Source organism: Pelodiscus sinensis, chromosome 8 (genome assembly GCF_052426305.1).
Source record: "Pelodiscus sinensis isolate ZL-2025 chromosome 8, ASM5242630v1, whole genome shotgun sequence".
NCBI classification, from domain to species: domain Eukaryota; kingdom Metazoa; phylum Chordata; order Testudines; family Trionychidae; genus Pelodiscus; species Pelodiscus sinensis.
The window spans coordinates 17680811-17695935 of NC_143059.1; the positions used below are offsets into that span (position 1 = coordinate 17680811).

The 15125-nt window shown below is 41.9% G+C and overlaps 1 protein-coding gene across 1 annotated transcript in view; it reads right to left on the reverse strand.

The window, feature by feature from the left end:
- Window positions 1-1601: 1601 nt before the first annotated feature.
- Window positions 1602-15125, reverse strand: part of OPN4 (opsin 4) — a 47703-nt gene continuing 34179 nt past the window's right edge. Inside the window, exons 7-12 of the mRNA XM_089780346.1 lie at window positions 14637-14744; window positions 13511-13688; window positions 8312-8464; window positions 6927-7010; window positions 4442-4471; window positions 1602-2205 (exon numbers count right to left, since the gene is read on the reverse strand). Of these exons, the coding sequence (XP_089636472.1) occupies window positions 1921-2205; window positions 4442-4471; window positions 6927-7010; window positions 8312-8464; window positions 13511-13688; window positions 14637-14744 (838 nt within the window). The 3' untranslated portion in view covers window positions 1602-1920. The remainder of the gene's footprint in view (window positions 2206-4441; window positions 4472-6926; window positions 7011-8311; window positions 8465-13510; window positions 13689-14636; window positions 14745-15125) is intronic.

A 15125-nucleotide genomic window follows, 5' to 3' on the forward strand; every position in this document is an offset into this window, starting at 1 on the left:
GAGTATTATCTCCAAGAGAAATAAAATCATAACAAGTGATGACAATCGATTTAGTGACACATAGTGCATTTTCATGTCTCTTAATAATACCCAATAGAATATATATGAGCTTTGAACATTTTCTTAATAGACTCCGTGCATGATTTCACCATTGCTTTGCATCCCATTTGAAAAACTCCCACTAGTGGCAGTGGAGCATAATAATTTGGTAGCTTTTGACATCCACTTTATACAAAAGTAAATGGCTCAGAAGTGGGTAAGAAGGCATGAATCAGACCCCCGTGTTTAAAATCATTTGTATAGCATGAACAGTAACTCTTAAAGAACAGTTTGTACTTGGTGAGAATCTTCAGAAACACCTTTTTGTTAGGATACAATATACTTTTTTATCTCTTTCCCTGTTCTTTATTACTAACAATATCTGTTCTATCATTTTAATATCTGTTATGTGCTCTATCTGGGGACAATATCCTGTCAAGTGAATGGCGAAAGAGTTATGATAGATCTTTTCCATCTCTAATTTCCTTGATTTCATTTACATGAAACATCTTGGTTTCTGTGTAGTTTATTTGCTACTGCAGAAGTTATGGTCTTGTCACAAACAAAGATTATAATTAGAAATGGGCAAATCTTAAAAGGTTTGTTTCAAATCAACATGTGAATTCCTAGGCTCTGATTTTTGTTTACATTAAGGTCTCTTTACAATACTCTGGAATTATATTTATACTCACTTAAAGGCTGTTTATGATACCAGATTGGTGTAAAGAGGCATGAAAGTAAATAAGATCCACTTTGTTTCTGCCACATCTATACTCAAATTGGAACCAGCCCTTCCAGATTTCGGTGGTGCTCAAAATGTAAGTACCATCTCTGCAGGATGCTTCCTTCTACTTACCTAAGGGCAAGATTACATTACAATATTAAGACTTAGTGGGGTCAACATACAGCAACTACAGTAACTATTGCAATTTTTCATGTCTGCTCTATACTCCAGCCTAAGTTCTCCCTAAGCTGTGTGGCCACACAGCTTCCCATTAAGCCTCACATAGGGTCTTAGGGTTGCAGTGGGGAGAGATATCTCTTTCCAAGTCCTGAAAATGATTCCCCCTTCTTGAGATAAGGAAAATTATCTGTGACATCAAACTGTGGTTTAAGTGTATTGCTTTTTAACAAAACCATACAGGAGCTTAAGAAAAAGCATGGAACTAAGAAAGAAAGAGAACAATGAGACTGTACTTAAACATAATCTGCACAAGCTATGTCTACACTGCGGAGCTATTTTGGGGTACTTCTGGTATCCCAAAATAGCTATTCCGTGTCTTTTGAGCAAGCCCATTATTTTGAAATATAATGGACTCACTATTCCAACATCCCTGTAAACCTCATTCCACGAGGAGTAAGGGATGTTTCGGAATAGTGCTCAATTTTGAAATTAACTCGAAATAAGCGACACAATTTGTGTAGCTCAAATTGCGTAGCTTATTTCAAGCTACAGGTGCAAGGTAGATGCACCATTATAGAGCTTTAATATAAACAAGGAAAGATACTGTAAGTTTCCCCAAATTCTCTCAACTCTATAATTTACTTCTAAAAGTGTTCCTTTCTGGTATAGTAACTGCAACTGAGATATGGCACTGAATAAAGATCATTATCAGAGTTTTAACCCCACATAATTAAGTCTTAGCAAGAAGCTTGCATAGACTGCAGCTAAAGGTGGTGCTGATACACTGCTAACTCCTGAGCAGAGTGACATTCAAGAATGAAAGAGTAATGTCATCATTATGGAGGCATAATATATTCTAACACAAGAGCTAGAGCAGGAAACAAACCCCTGGAGAAAGCTCAAATGCTGGTTCAAATTCTTTCCCCCCTTGGCTTATCTGTTGTTGTGCCACTATAGAAATGGTGGCCTTCCATGGATCAGAGCTGTTTTGGAAAGTCTTCCTCACTCAGCTGAGCTGTGGTTTCTCCTGAGATCCTGGCTAAGTCATCACCTGGGTGCAGTTTATTCAGCCGACTGCTGTAGTCCTTATCCTGGACAAGGCTACTGTTCTTAAGGAACTGGAGGCCAGAACCAAATTCAGAAGGTTGTTCTATTTCCTGGACATTGCTGTATGTTACTATAATGCTGGGTATCTGGGCTGCAGATGGCTTACAGTGAGACTCTCCTTTTCGTAGTCCAGTCCCCTTCAGGCTCTCACCTGTCTTAAGGATGCAAAGATTTAAGAGAAATGTAAAACACAGACGTCTCCAGGATGATGATATTACAACAGTCCACTAAAAGGGAAAGTGACAAACATTTTAACAAGCATTCTGACAACCACCACTGCTAAACCAAAGCAAATCTTGTATTAATGGGAAAGAATTTGACCTAGAAACTTTTCTGATGTATCCCATGACTCACTTCTGAAAAATCTCTCTCTATATATAAAAAAATCTTTTCCTGCAGAAGGACAGAGTGATGTCATCATGTCACTTTGCATCCCCAGGAGCCCTGACCATGTGACCGCTCCATGACATAGTGGGGATGGTGGCTCCATCCCTGCGTGCTCCCTGGACCAGTGTCTGCCTGCCTCTGGGCCCCGCCCCCAGCCTGCCTGGCCCACATGCCTGCTGTATGGCTTTGCTCTGTGTGGCATGGCCACAGCACTTGAGTGCTATGCTGCAGGTCTCCCCCAAGCTAGCAGCCCCGGCGTGTGCCAGTGACCTGGGCCAGCACACTCTCCCGGGAGCTCCGTCTATATCTGCCCCCTGAAACAGTGTCTGCCTGCCTCTAGGCCCCTCCCCCAGCCTGCCTGGCTCACGTGCCTGCCGCACGGCTAGGCTCTGTGCAGCCCGGGCTTAGGTGTGTGACAAGCTGGGCAGGTCTTGTGCCCAGCCACTTCCCCAGATCTCTGGGGTGGCCGCTCTGTGCTCTGGGCTCATCACAAAGCAAAGCTGCCCCAACAGACCCGTGCAGAAAGGCTGGGCTGGGGGCAGGCTGTGGCGCCTGCTGCAGTGGCCAGGGCTGGGCTGCCTGGCACAGTGGTGCTCTTATGGGAGAGGGGCACACAGCTCAGGGAATTTGTGGGAGCGGCAGGGTGTGAGGAAAGGGGATAGGGGGTGTGTGGGGATGGGTGTAAGAGGGATCGTGGGGGGAGAGGGATACAGGAATGGAGGCAGGGGGTGGGGAGGGGTCAGGGAAGGATGAGGGTGTATGGATAGGCAGTGTGGGGTGGGGAAGGAGAGAGGTTAGGGAGGATGGTGAGTGTGGGAATGGAGGAAGGGGGATCAAATTGAAGTACAGGTTGTGGGGAGGGGGGAGAGATGGGGCTGGCCCAGCCTTGGCCTTGCCTGATGGCTGGGACAGGAAGAGAGATAGGGCTGCCATGCCTCAGCCCGGCGTCCCCAGCAGCCAAGGCTGCCTACTCCCGGAAACAGGGGAGTTTGTGAGCATAGGGAGCAGAGGGTACCACACCCTAGTCTTAGTAAGCAAACTAATTTATCTTAGCACAGAGTGTACTTCAGGCACACTCTCCAGTACTCTAATGAAAGTTCCGGTTAATAATAACACATGCCTCTGTGAACAATAGCAGAGAGAAGCTAATGTGAGGGTCTGGTAAAGCTAGAAATACCCATACATTCAAATCAGATGGCAATTGATTCTGGGTAAAACATTATAAAAGAGTGAACCACAGCGTGGAAACCTTGAAATGTGATGCCAAATAATTAAGTAAATGAAGAGAGGAAAGGTGAATGGAATTAATTCAGCAATAGAAAATACTACTGAAGAACCGAAAAAGAAGTATGTTAGAATGATATCTTCATCAAGACAAAGATAGAATGATAAACCTACTACTAACAATAGCAAGAAGGCCCATGTGTTAGCATTCACAATGCAGTCTAAAGATAACACAGATTACTCTCCAGTGCTGATTTCAGCCAATAATTTTCTCATTTTTTCCCATCTAGTAGGATGTAGGGCAGATGGACTAGAGCAGTGGTTCCTAACCTGTGGTACTGTAGGGTGTCCGTGGAAAGTTTAAAATAGAAATTAAAATAAATGCATGGAGCTTCTCACAGCCAGCACATCCTTTGGCCCATGTTGCTTCCCAGGGCTCAGGCAGCAACGCGGGTTGAAGGACATACTAGCTGCTGGCATGGAGCCTTTCAGCTGAGCTGGTTCCTGAGCTGGTTCCTGAGCAGGCTGAGGGACACAAGCACAGCTATTTTGTTTGGGGAGTCTGTAAAATTTGAATAGATTGAAAAGGGGTCCATATGCTGGAAAAGGCTGGGAGCCACTGGTCTAGAGTTAATCTACTTGTGGGATGTGTTGAAGAATTATCACTGTGCCACAGCATTGTTATCCTATGAGAATACTTGGTGTGGGTTGCCCTAAAGGTTAGTGCTCCACGTTATAAAAAGATGTAAAAATTAAATGCACAAAACCCCCCCAAACCACTTGGATTTCCTTAAGGCTATAGGTAGGGCCCTACCAAATTCACAGTCATGCAAAAGGCATCACAGAGCATGAAATCTGGTGTCCTGTGAAATCTGGCCTTTTGTGTGCTTTTCCCCAGACAGATTTTGTGGGGGAGATCAGTGTTTCTCAAATTGGGGGTCCTGACCCAAAAGTTGCAGGGGGATCACAAGGTTATTTTACACAAGGTCATAGTATTGCCACCCTAACTTCTGTGCTGCCTTCAGAGCTTGAGAGCAGTGGTTGTAATGTTGGCTGGGTGCCCAGCTTTGAAGGCAGCAGGAGCAGTGCAGAAGTAAGGATGGGAATACCATATCCCTATCACTCTTACTTCTGTACTGCTGCTCCCAGGGTGTGTCTAGACTACACCTTGCTGTTGACAGAGAGATGTAGATTAGGCACATTGAAATTGCTAATGAAGCAGGGATTTAAATATCTGTGCCTCATTAGCATAAACATGGCTGCCACTTTTTTCGAAACTGAGCTTTTTCGAAAAAAAAGGCAGTCTTGATGCGAATCTGTTGAAAATAAAGCCTTTTTGACAGATCCTGTAAGCCTCATTTTTTGAGGAATATAGGATCTGTTGAAAAAGGTTTTAATTTCAACAGATCCACGTCTAGACTGCTGGTTTTTTTTTTTTCAAAAAAACTCCTTTTTGAAACGGGGCGGTGGCCATGTTTATGATAATGAGGTGCAAGATATTTAAATCCCTGCTTCATTAGCAATTTCGATGTGCTTCATTTGCATCCCTCTGTCAACAGAGGGATGCAGTCTAGACATAGCCCCAGAGCTGAGGAGCCAGAGAATGGCAGCTGCTGACTAATGGTCCAGCTCTGCAGGCTGCAGTGCATAAATAAACATGGCAATACCATACCGGGCCATCCTTACTTCTGAACTGCTGCTGCCAGTATCTCTGCCTTCAGAGCCGGAATCCTGGCCAGCAGCTGCTGCTTTCCAGCTGCCCAGCTCTGAAGAAGTAAGAACTAAGGGTAGTGATAAAACAACCTCTTCCCCTACAACCTCTAGGGATTCCAACAATTACAACACCCTGTAATTTCCAATTTAAATCCAATGAGTGTGAAATGGACCAAAATAGACCATGAATTTGGTAGGGCTCTAGCTTTAGGTTCTAGATGGCACAGCCTAAACGAAGTGCAACAAAAGGTTAATAACTCTCTTTTCTACAGCAATATTTGGTGACTGACTATGAAATACTGACTTGTTTATAAAAGCGACGAGGAGTCCTGTGGCACCTTATAGACTAACTGAAGTGTAGGAGCATAAGCTTTCGTGGGCAAAGACCCACTTCGTCAGATGCATGTCAGATGCATCTGACGAAGTGGGTCTTTGCCCACGAAAGCTTATGCTCCTACACTTCAGTTAGTCTATAAGGTGCCACAGGACTCCTCGTCGCTTTTGCAGATTCAGACTAACACGGCTACCCCTCTGATACTTGACTTGTTTATAGGAAGAAACACCTTATTCCACAGCAAATCCTCAACAAGATGAGCCAGGAAATATTTTTTCTTAATGGCTGTTATTAAAGGAGAAGGAGCAACATGACTACTATGCCCTTATCTTAAATGAACAAAAGTAAATAAATCTCTTGCACACCATTTGCTTTATAAAGTATAATCCATTTTGGATAGGAAAAAAGATAAGCAGGATATATTAACACTACCCTTGCAAAACCTGTCAGAGAATGCTCCAGTTATGATCCCAATGTAGCATTAATTGTTGTAGGATATTTTTTTCATTTTTTTCCTTAAATAATCTAAGAGGCACACAAGGCTATGTTTTCTGTAATATTTTCTATGATGTTTAGGAGTTCAGGATTCTCCTTCTATTTCCCTTTGCACTTTTGCTGACATTTTATGGCTTGGACAGCAGTAAGGGCACAGTCAACTTTTTATTATCATGATTTCCATTTAAAAATTCATCAGAGGAGCTATTTTCTTCCTCATTCATCTTACCTGTTTCAGCATAGAATTAATGCTTAGAAGTATACTTTACTATCAGTTGATAGTCCAACAATAATTTTGTTTAATATCTAATTTAACAAACTGTTTTTACTATTGGTTTAGCTGTTTGGTATTTTAAATTAAGTTATTTAGAGAAGGAACCTCATCCCACTACAATATGTGTTTGTACAGAACTTAGTACAAAGGGGATCTAATTCTGATCAGAGCTTCTAAGCATTACTGAGGAACCCGGTGGGACGTTGAAACTTGCTGAACCCGAACCCATCAAGAATTCAAATTCCACTCTGTGGGGATAAGCCCAAGGAGAGCCCAATAGCTCATCTGAGCTCCATCAAGGTGGATGTAAGCAGAAGCAGGCCAGAAGGGCACCTCAGGACTTATGATCATATCTTGCACAGTTTCCAGTGGGGACAGAGCTTTGTCTGTGCTCAGAGAGTAGAAAAGAATCACTGTTTGCTTTCCTCAATTTAATCCCCAACAAATACTAAAATAATACTTACAACGGGAGAGGAACTGCAATCCCTGACATTCAGCTCTACCATGGAAATGTCATCAGCATCTTCAGATGTCTAAAAGATAAACAAACCCCCAAAACCGATACATGACACACAGGCATGTCACAATATTCTTCACAAAGTGGCATATGAAATACCAGAAGGGGTTGTTGAAGTAGAAAACTGGAGGATTAAAAATATAGTGAATTTTAAAGGGCAGTGTTATTTTGTATTTTTCTAGCCACTGTCTCAGTTAATTAGTTACCATATATGAATATGGAGCATAAAAATTGTGTTCACGATAAGCAATTTAAACACTGCAGAACACAAGATGAATAAGCAACAAATGACATTTTAAAAACAGAAATATAAGATGATGAGGCGCAAAGAACAAAACATCCTGCCTACTCTGCCTATTGCAAATGCAACAAAGGCAACTGGAAAAATGAACTGGTGCTGAAAATAGACGGAGGAGGACCTTTTATAGCCTCAAGGTCATTACTCATCACATTCATATCACATCAAGCTGTAAAGTGTCTCGGCACATAAAATTAACCCTTACTATTATTTCCTCCCTTTATATAGTAACCCCTCATCACTGAAATCAGCAAGTTGATATTCAGTAGAGATACATGCCAAGTACTATATTTAGGAAGGAAAAAAATGGAATGCACAACGACAAACTGAGAAATAATTACTAGGTGGTAGTAGTGCAGAAAAGGATCTAGGCATTATAGTGGATCACAAATTGAAAGTGAACCAACAATGCGATGCAGTGGCCCAAAATGCTAGTATCATGCTGGGCTAGGTGACAGGAGTGCCATATGCAAGACACGTGAGTGTTCTGCTCTACTCAGCAGGAGGCCTCAGCTCCAGCATTGTGTCTAGTTCTGGGTGCCACATTACATGAAAGATGTGGCCAAATTGGAAAGTCCAGAGACAGGAGAGCAATAAAAATGATAAAAGGATTAGAACACTTGCCCTATAAAGAAAGGTTAAAAAATCGTGAGAAAAGAATGAGGGAAGATCTGATAATCTGTTAAGGGCTGTTATAGAGAGGATAGGGATCATTTATTTTCCATGTCCACTAAAGGTAGGGCAAGAAGTTTTGGGCTTAATCTGGGAGATTTAGATTAGAGATTAGGAAAACCTTTCCAGCCATATGGGTAACTAAGACCTGGAACAGGCTTCCAAGGGAAGTTGTGGTATCCCCATCATTGGAGATTTAAGAACAGGTTAGGCTTCAGAACACCTGTGAAGGATGGTCCAGGTGTACTTGGTCCTGCTTCAGTTCAGAGGGCAGGATTTGATCAATTCATTAGATTTGTTAACTCATCAGCTGTTTGAGAGGTTGGATAGTGCACAGTATCTATTACCTTCTCAAAAATCCCAGAATCATGCCTTTTCATTTTGGATTTGGCTTTTGTGTCATTGGTTTCGGCAGCATATTTGCCTATTTCATAGGAAACCAGTTTATTGGCTGGTCTGGAGATCACACAAACGACATCAGCTTCTGTTTCAGTCCAGCCCTGCAATGAATACATGGGAAACAAGCACTTTAGGGTCCCGTTGGGCTCGGTTACTCGGTTAATTTAATAACATTAAATTAAGTTTTACATAGACATGATTCATAAAAGGAAAAGGCTGTAAGAAAGCTATTTCAAAAGAGATAGCTGATTATACTCATTATCATACACCTAAAAAGTTTTAGAATAATGCAAGCAACACTGTAAAAGTAGGAAACTTGGTCTACATATTTTTCTAGGACTAATTGTAAAAACTTTGATCACATATTCCTGTCAGAGTTTTTTTTTTTAAAAAAAACCTCCATAGTGCAGGTATGGAGAAATATTGTGCATCCAGCAAGCAGCCCGCTCTAGGAAGAAGGGGGGCATGAGAGACTGGCAGAACTACAATTCCCATGTGCCGTGGCACAGGTGGAAGCAGAGATTAATGTCAATGCAAATGTTTTGACATTTCACAGTTGGAAAATATTTTGGAATTTTTTATTCTGTGAAAAGAGTTGACTTTTTTGGAGAAAACGTCAAAATATCAGAATTTCCTACAAGTCAGAAATTTTTGTTTTCTATCAGCTCTAATTTTTCCTTATATTGGGAGATTGAAAGAGAGAGAGAGAGAAGAGAGTGTTTTAAGAAAACAGAGAAAGTGTGTATAGCAAGCATTCATAAGCAGTAAGTAGCCCTGCAACAAGAACCAAATATTAATAAAGGATAAGCATAGTTAGGACACAGAAGTTACAAACAACTGTGAGAAAATGTTTCAGAAATACCTTGACAAATGTCCTTTTAAATTGGTACAGATTAGAACAAAAAAAGAGTAGACACATAAGTGACCCTTTTATAGGACCATTGTTCAAAATTCCACAAAAACCTTGATCTAACCTGTTATAAAAAAGATACAGACCCATCTGGAAAGGTCAGCCCTGAAGTAAGTCCATTGATGTTAACAGAATTTGCATCCGTTTCTGATGGGCCTGAATTTGCTTCAATGTCTTTCTTTCTAGTTTTGTTCTGTTTTTACCCAAATGTTTGTTCTGTTTTTACCCACATTCTATACTTCAGATACACAGTGTATTTAATGATCACCACCTGCACTGGGTCAGCCAGCTGTAAAATGGGCACCGTTTTGTTTTGCAAAGCCAGTCTCTACTAATGCTGCTGTCTTTGGCCACTTTCTACTGTCTGTTTGGAAAAAAAAGGTACTTTTTCAAATGCAACTAAGTTGTAGATCAGGATGGTCAACAGGGAGGGGCAAACGGGAGAACTGCTCTGGGGCTGGCTATTCAAAAGGTCTGAGAGCTCCTGGCCACTGCTGCTGCTACTATGGCAGTGTCAGTACCTGAAGATCCCGGCCCTTTAAATAGCTGCTGAAACCCCACTGAGGGCTGACTGCTCCCAGCCCTGCCCTTGCACTTTAGGCCACACCCCTTCCAGGAGTGCAGAGCTTCCCCTTGCCCCCGTATTCCCCTGCCCAGGGGTCTGGCAATTCTGTTAACCCCCCAGTTATAGACAGAGAAAGTCACAGCATGTGTGTATGCTAACTTACAGCCAATTATATCTTGAATGATCAACCTTGGTACAAAATATGTTTTTGCTTTGCCTTTTGTGTTGTATATGTTTGGAGAAAGAAAGTGCCTGGTTTCATGGATTTACATGTGATGATCAAACCAATTAATCAAGGGAAAAGTTGTCAAAAACAATATTTAGCCAAATTCTGTCTTACAGTAATACTCTGCTTTCTCCTTGAACTTCAGTATTTAGAGAAAAGAACCATTCATTGTTTTTAAAGTATTTTTAGAGAAAAGTTTGTCTAACAAGCTTCAAATTCCTATTAAATTAAAGATGAGCCAGAATTCTGGATGAAATCAGGGTATGACGTTTTCAGCTTAACAATTTAAAGGACATAGTCTGAGGGAGAGGGGGAAAATCACATTTCTGTTTGAAAATATTGTGTTTACTATAGGTCCAAAGCAGACCTGTGGCTTGAGATGCCTGATAAAAGATAGCTAGGAAGAAAATTCATTAAAAAAATGTATATTCTTTGAGAATTTGACAGCAGTTTGTCAGTTTCACTATTTTTCCTGTGTAGTCAGGCCTCATTCTACATGACTGTAGGGATGCATATACACAGCAGTGTTATTTCAGAATAGCTCATGTTATTCCAATATATCATAGTCCGTGTCTATACTTACAAGCAGTTATTTCAACATAGTGTCAAAATAACGTCAAGCTGGAGGACTTCTTACTCCAACTCCTGTAACCCTCATTTTATGAGGAGTAAGGGAAGTCAGAGGAAGAGTGCTCTTTCTCGGATTTCCTGCTGTGTAGATAGCGCCAAAAGCCAAAATAAGCTATTTTGACTTAAGCTACACAATTAATGTAGCTTAAGTTGCGTAGCTCATTTCAGCTTTAGTCCTGCTGTGTAGACATGCCCTAAGTGTCTGAGTCTATGGCTAGGCAGTGGTGCTATTTTGGGATACTGGAAGTATCCCAAAATAGCAATTCCACATCTTTAAACATGCCCGTTATTTCAAAATATATTTCAAAATAACAGGCGTGCTATTCTGGCATCCCTGTAACCCTTGTTCCACGAGGGTGAAGGGACTTTTTGGAATAGTGCTTTATTTCAAAATTTGGCGCTGTGTAGACAGTGCCAAATTTCAAAATTAGCTATTTTGAAATTACCTTGAAATAAGCTACTCAATTTGTGTAGCTTATTTTGAGGTAAGGTTGCTGTGTAGATGCACCCTAACTGAGTAAATCTGGTTGCAGAATGAAGGCTTAGTTTTTCTCCCATAGGGCAAATCTACACTAGGAAATTATTTTGAAATATCTTATTACTAAATAATAACTTCCAAAATAACTATTTCAAAGTAGAGTGTTTTCACTACAGGGAAGCCTAAAAATTAGTCCGAAGCAGGCTCCCTTAATGTGGACACACTCCCTCAAACCAGAGCCCCAGGAAGCACTGGGGAGTAATTACTTTGAATGGCTCTGGGGAGGAGCTATTTCAAAACAGCAGCAGTGGAGTGTCCACACTACTGCTATTTCAAAATAACTATTTTGAAATATGCATTATTCCTCATGGAAAGCAGAAGCTATTATTTTGAAACTAGCCAATTAACCCATCATAAGACGGGATTTTCAGGTCTCTCCTCCACGTCGGTTTTCTCTCCTGAGCCTCCGGTCTCTCTCTCTCTCTCTCTCTCTCTCTCTCTCTCTTCCTCCTACTACCTACCCCCCCCTCTCAGCTCTCCTCCACCTCCTGACTCTCTCTCCATCTCTCTCTTTCTCTTCTCCTCCCTCTCCTGCCTCTCATTTGGGGGACCGTGGAGTCCAAACGGTCACTTGCACCACTTGCTCCCATGCGATGGCCTGGCTGAGCGGTGCAGAAGTCAGGCAAGCGCCACAGCGGGAGGCAAAGGGGGGCAGTGATGTTCACGGCCAGAGGGCGGGGCTTGGAGCCGCTGTCATGGCGCACATCACCACCCCGCCCCCCTTCGCCTCCCACCGTGGCACTCGGCTGACTTCTGCGCCACTCAGCCAGGCCGCTGCGGGGCAGCAAGCCACCGTTTGGGCTTCCCTGTGGCAGCCCGGCTGAGCAGCGCAGAAGTCAGCCGAGCGCCACGGCAGGAGTTGAAGGGGGGCAAAGCGGTGACGTACATGGCCAGACCCCACCCCCGGGCATGTACGTCACCGCCCCACCCCACCCCGCCCCGCCCCCTTTCCCCTTCCGCCATGGCACTTGGCTGACTTCTGCGCCGCTCAGCCGGGCCACCGCGGGGGAGCAAGCGGCTGCACTCCCCATGCAGCACGGGACGCCCAGAGGGAACAGCCAGCATTTCAGGCAACAGCGCCACCCAGAGGGAACAGCCAGCATTTCAGGCAACAGCGCCACCCAGAGGGAACAGCCAGCATTTCAGGCAACAACACCCCTCAGAGGGAACAGCCAGCATTTCGGCGTTACAGACTCTCAGACACTGGCGTATATATGATAACCAGCCCCTTCTTTCGAAATAATGGGCTTGGTAGTATGGATGCTCCACTTGTTATTTTGAAATAAGGGAAGTTATTTCAAAATAACTCCTTGGTGTAACCAGGGCTGAAAAATTCTTATCAGCAGGGTGGGGTGGGGAAGGGGAGCACAGTGGGGAAGAGGGAAAACATACTAATATTTTTGAAGGATTATTTCTTATTTTTAAATGTAAAATACAGCATTTAAAGTGTGTCTTACCAGAAGCAGCTAGTGAATTTCAAAACATTTAAGTTGAATGCTATCTTTGACACTGATGAGTTTAATTTTGATTGGCTTGATAAGTACAACATTAAAAAAAAAGGGGGAAATCGTCTTTAAAAGTAACTGGCAGAATTCAGAGCTTGACCACTTTAACTAAAAGAATATTAGCTTGAAAACATGAATACTCACATGGAACATGATGGTATTTTTCCATTTTAGAAATTGTACAAAATGGTTGAAAATAGAACACTAATGTGCCATTAATAAGCTAGAAAGAGACGTGGACTCCAGAAATCAGACCTGTTTCTGGCTATCATGCAGAAACAACATTTGGCAATACTTAGTTTGTCAGCAGTAAGCTTTTTGAGGTCTTCTGGAAAAATAGTTCTGTGATGGATTTTGTTAATCTGTCTAAATTTGCCAAATACTCTGTTTCTAAATGCAGCCCATTTCATTTTCAGGAAGCGCGTTGTCTTTGTCTTTACAACCTGGGGAACTGCAATTTTACTTTTAAGTGTCCAAGTTCCAAGTCACTGAAGCACTTTACACTAAGTCCCATCTACATTTTGTCTTCCTATTAGTGCATCTTTCCATTCTCCCATAAGTGTCAGAAACCTGCAAGAATATACATGTTATTTACATCCCGCTTTTAAACTTTATCCTCCTTTTTTATTCTGCTTTCTCCTCATAAAATTAGCCCCTTCGGAGATCTTCACAACGCCTCTTTCCATCGAATCTAGCCACCACTTTGAAGGATGCTGTATGAAAATTATTTGCTTGCTTTTTAAAAATAAACGTATCTGAAGGGTTTTCCTTACTGATTCACTTTCTGAGAGAGAGGATTTCCATTTCTTTCCCTTCTGCAGTCCACTTATCTCAGACTGGCTGGTTATAGTGGATTGTCTGGTTGAGAGATACCTGCTGTAAGACCTGGAGTCTTTACGAGAAACTCTTAGCAAGGGTCGAAGGCATGGCACATACTTTGCAATGGCCATTCTAGAGGATAAAAAGTAGAGCTAGTTAGTTCCCTCTGGCTAAATAAACCTGCCACAAAAAGTCACTCACCATTCAGACAGATAGAAACATGCTGCATAGACTAAGATGTTGCTGGGTACAATAGTAAAAGTTTCCCAGATTTTAGATACTGTTTTTTTTTGTTTGGTTTGGTTTTTTGCATCTACAAAACTCTTCAATACAATTTTAAAAAAATGAAACAGGAGTGATTTACAGCATTTTGTTGAGTCAGAATTTACTACCAACAAAAAATGTATTTTTCTAATGAAACCAGCTATTAAAATGTTTTCTCTGTTAAAAGATTAACTGGGACAAAAACAAAGCTTCTGGGCTTATAAACTGAACTGTGCAGAAGTACAGTGAATTATTTTAATCTCTTTGTAAGCAGCTATTCTAGTTTCTTCCTGGGCATCTGCTCACATAGTATTCATGTGGTAGTATAAACTCTAAAGCATCAAGGAGGAAAGAGAGGCCCACGACACAAGAAAAAAAACCATTTACCATACTCTCATTGATCTGGATAACTTGGCACACTGCTAATTGCAGCCGTGACAAATGGGCACATTTGTCAAGGAAATATTTTAAAGCAAAACACCATAAAACGTGTTTTAGTCAAGAAAGTCCCTATCCTTTATCAGACAGCCATTGAGTACAGATATTACGTTCCATACATGTCTCTAGCTTCCATCTGGATGGAAATTTGTTCTGAGTACAAACTCCACTGGCATGTATAGGGTATTAAGAACTTTTTTGTGTTTTCTCTTTTGGTTTCATGCACATTTGCAGAGGCAAAAAAACCAGCATAAAGGTAAAACATGCAGATGAAGCAGCTTAGTATACAGAGGAATTTCAATGAATCAGTGAAATAGCATCTAAGACAGGTTTAGTTTTCTTTGCTATGCTATTTGTGTTTGAAGCGAACAACCCTACCTGTATTTGGGATGAGTTATGGCATAAATGATGGGGTTGTGGATAGCAGAAGCTTTGGCGATCACAGCTGGTATGGTGTTCATAAATGGTGTCAGGAGATGGGAATACCTAATGAAATTCAAAGTTATTATTTTGTACCACTTCCTGCACAGTCAGCACACAGTAAAAACCAAATACTAGTTGGAAAGTGCAGGGTTTGCTTTTTACTGCTGCTGCTTGCTTCCCTTATTACCTTCCCCAGTAATAAGACAGGAGCAAGGAGCAGAACTGACATCCTGTCAAGGAACACGCTTTTTCAGACTCATGCATGGGGCAGATTTCATACCCATTTTACTCCAGAATCAATGACAGATTCAGCTGCAGAGAATAACAAACACTTTGATGCTCTTCTTCACCAGTGCAGCTGTGTACCATGTTCTACTCAGAGGTGTGGTTTAACCATGCCACAAGCTAACCTCAAATTGTTTACAGTAGGGTAAAAATCATGGG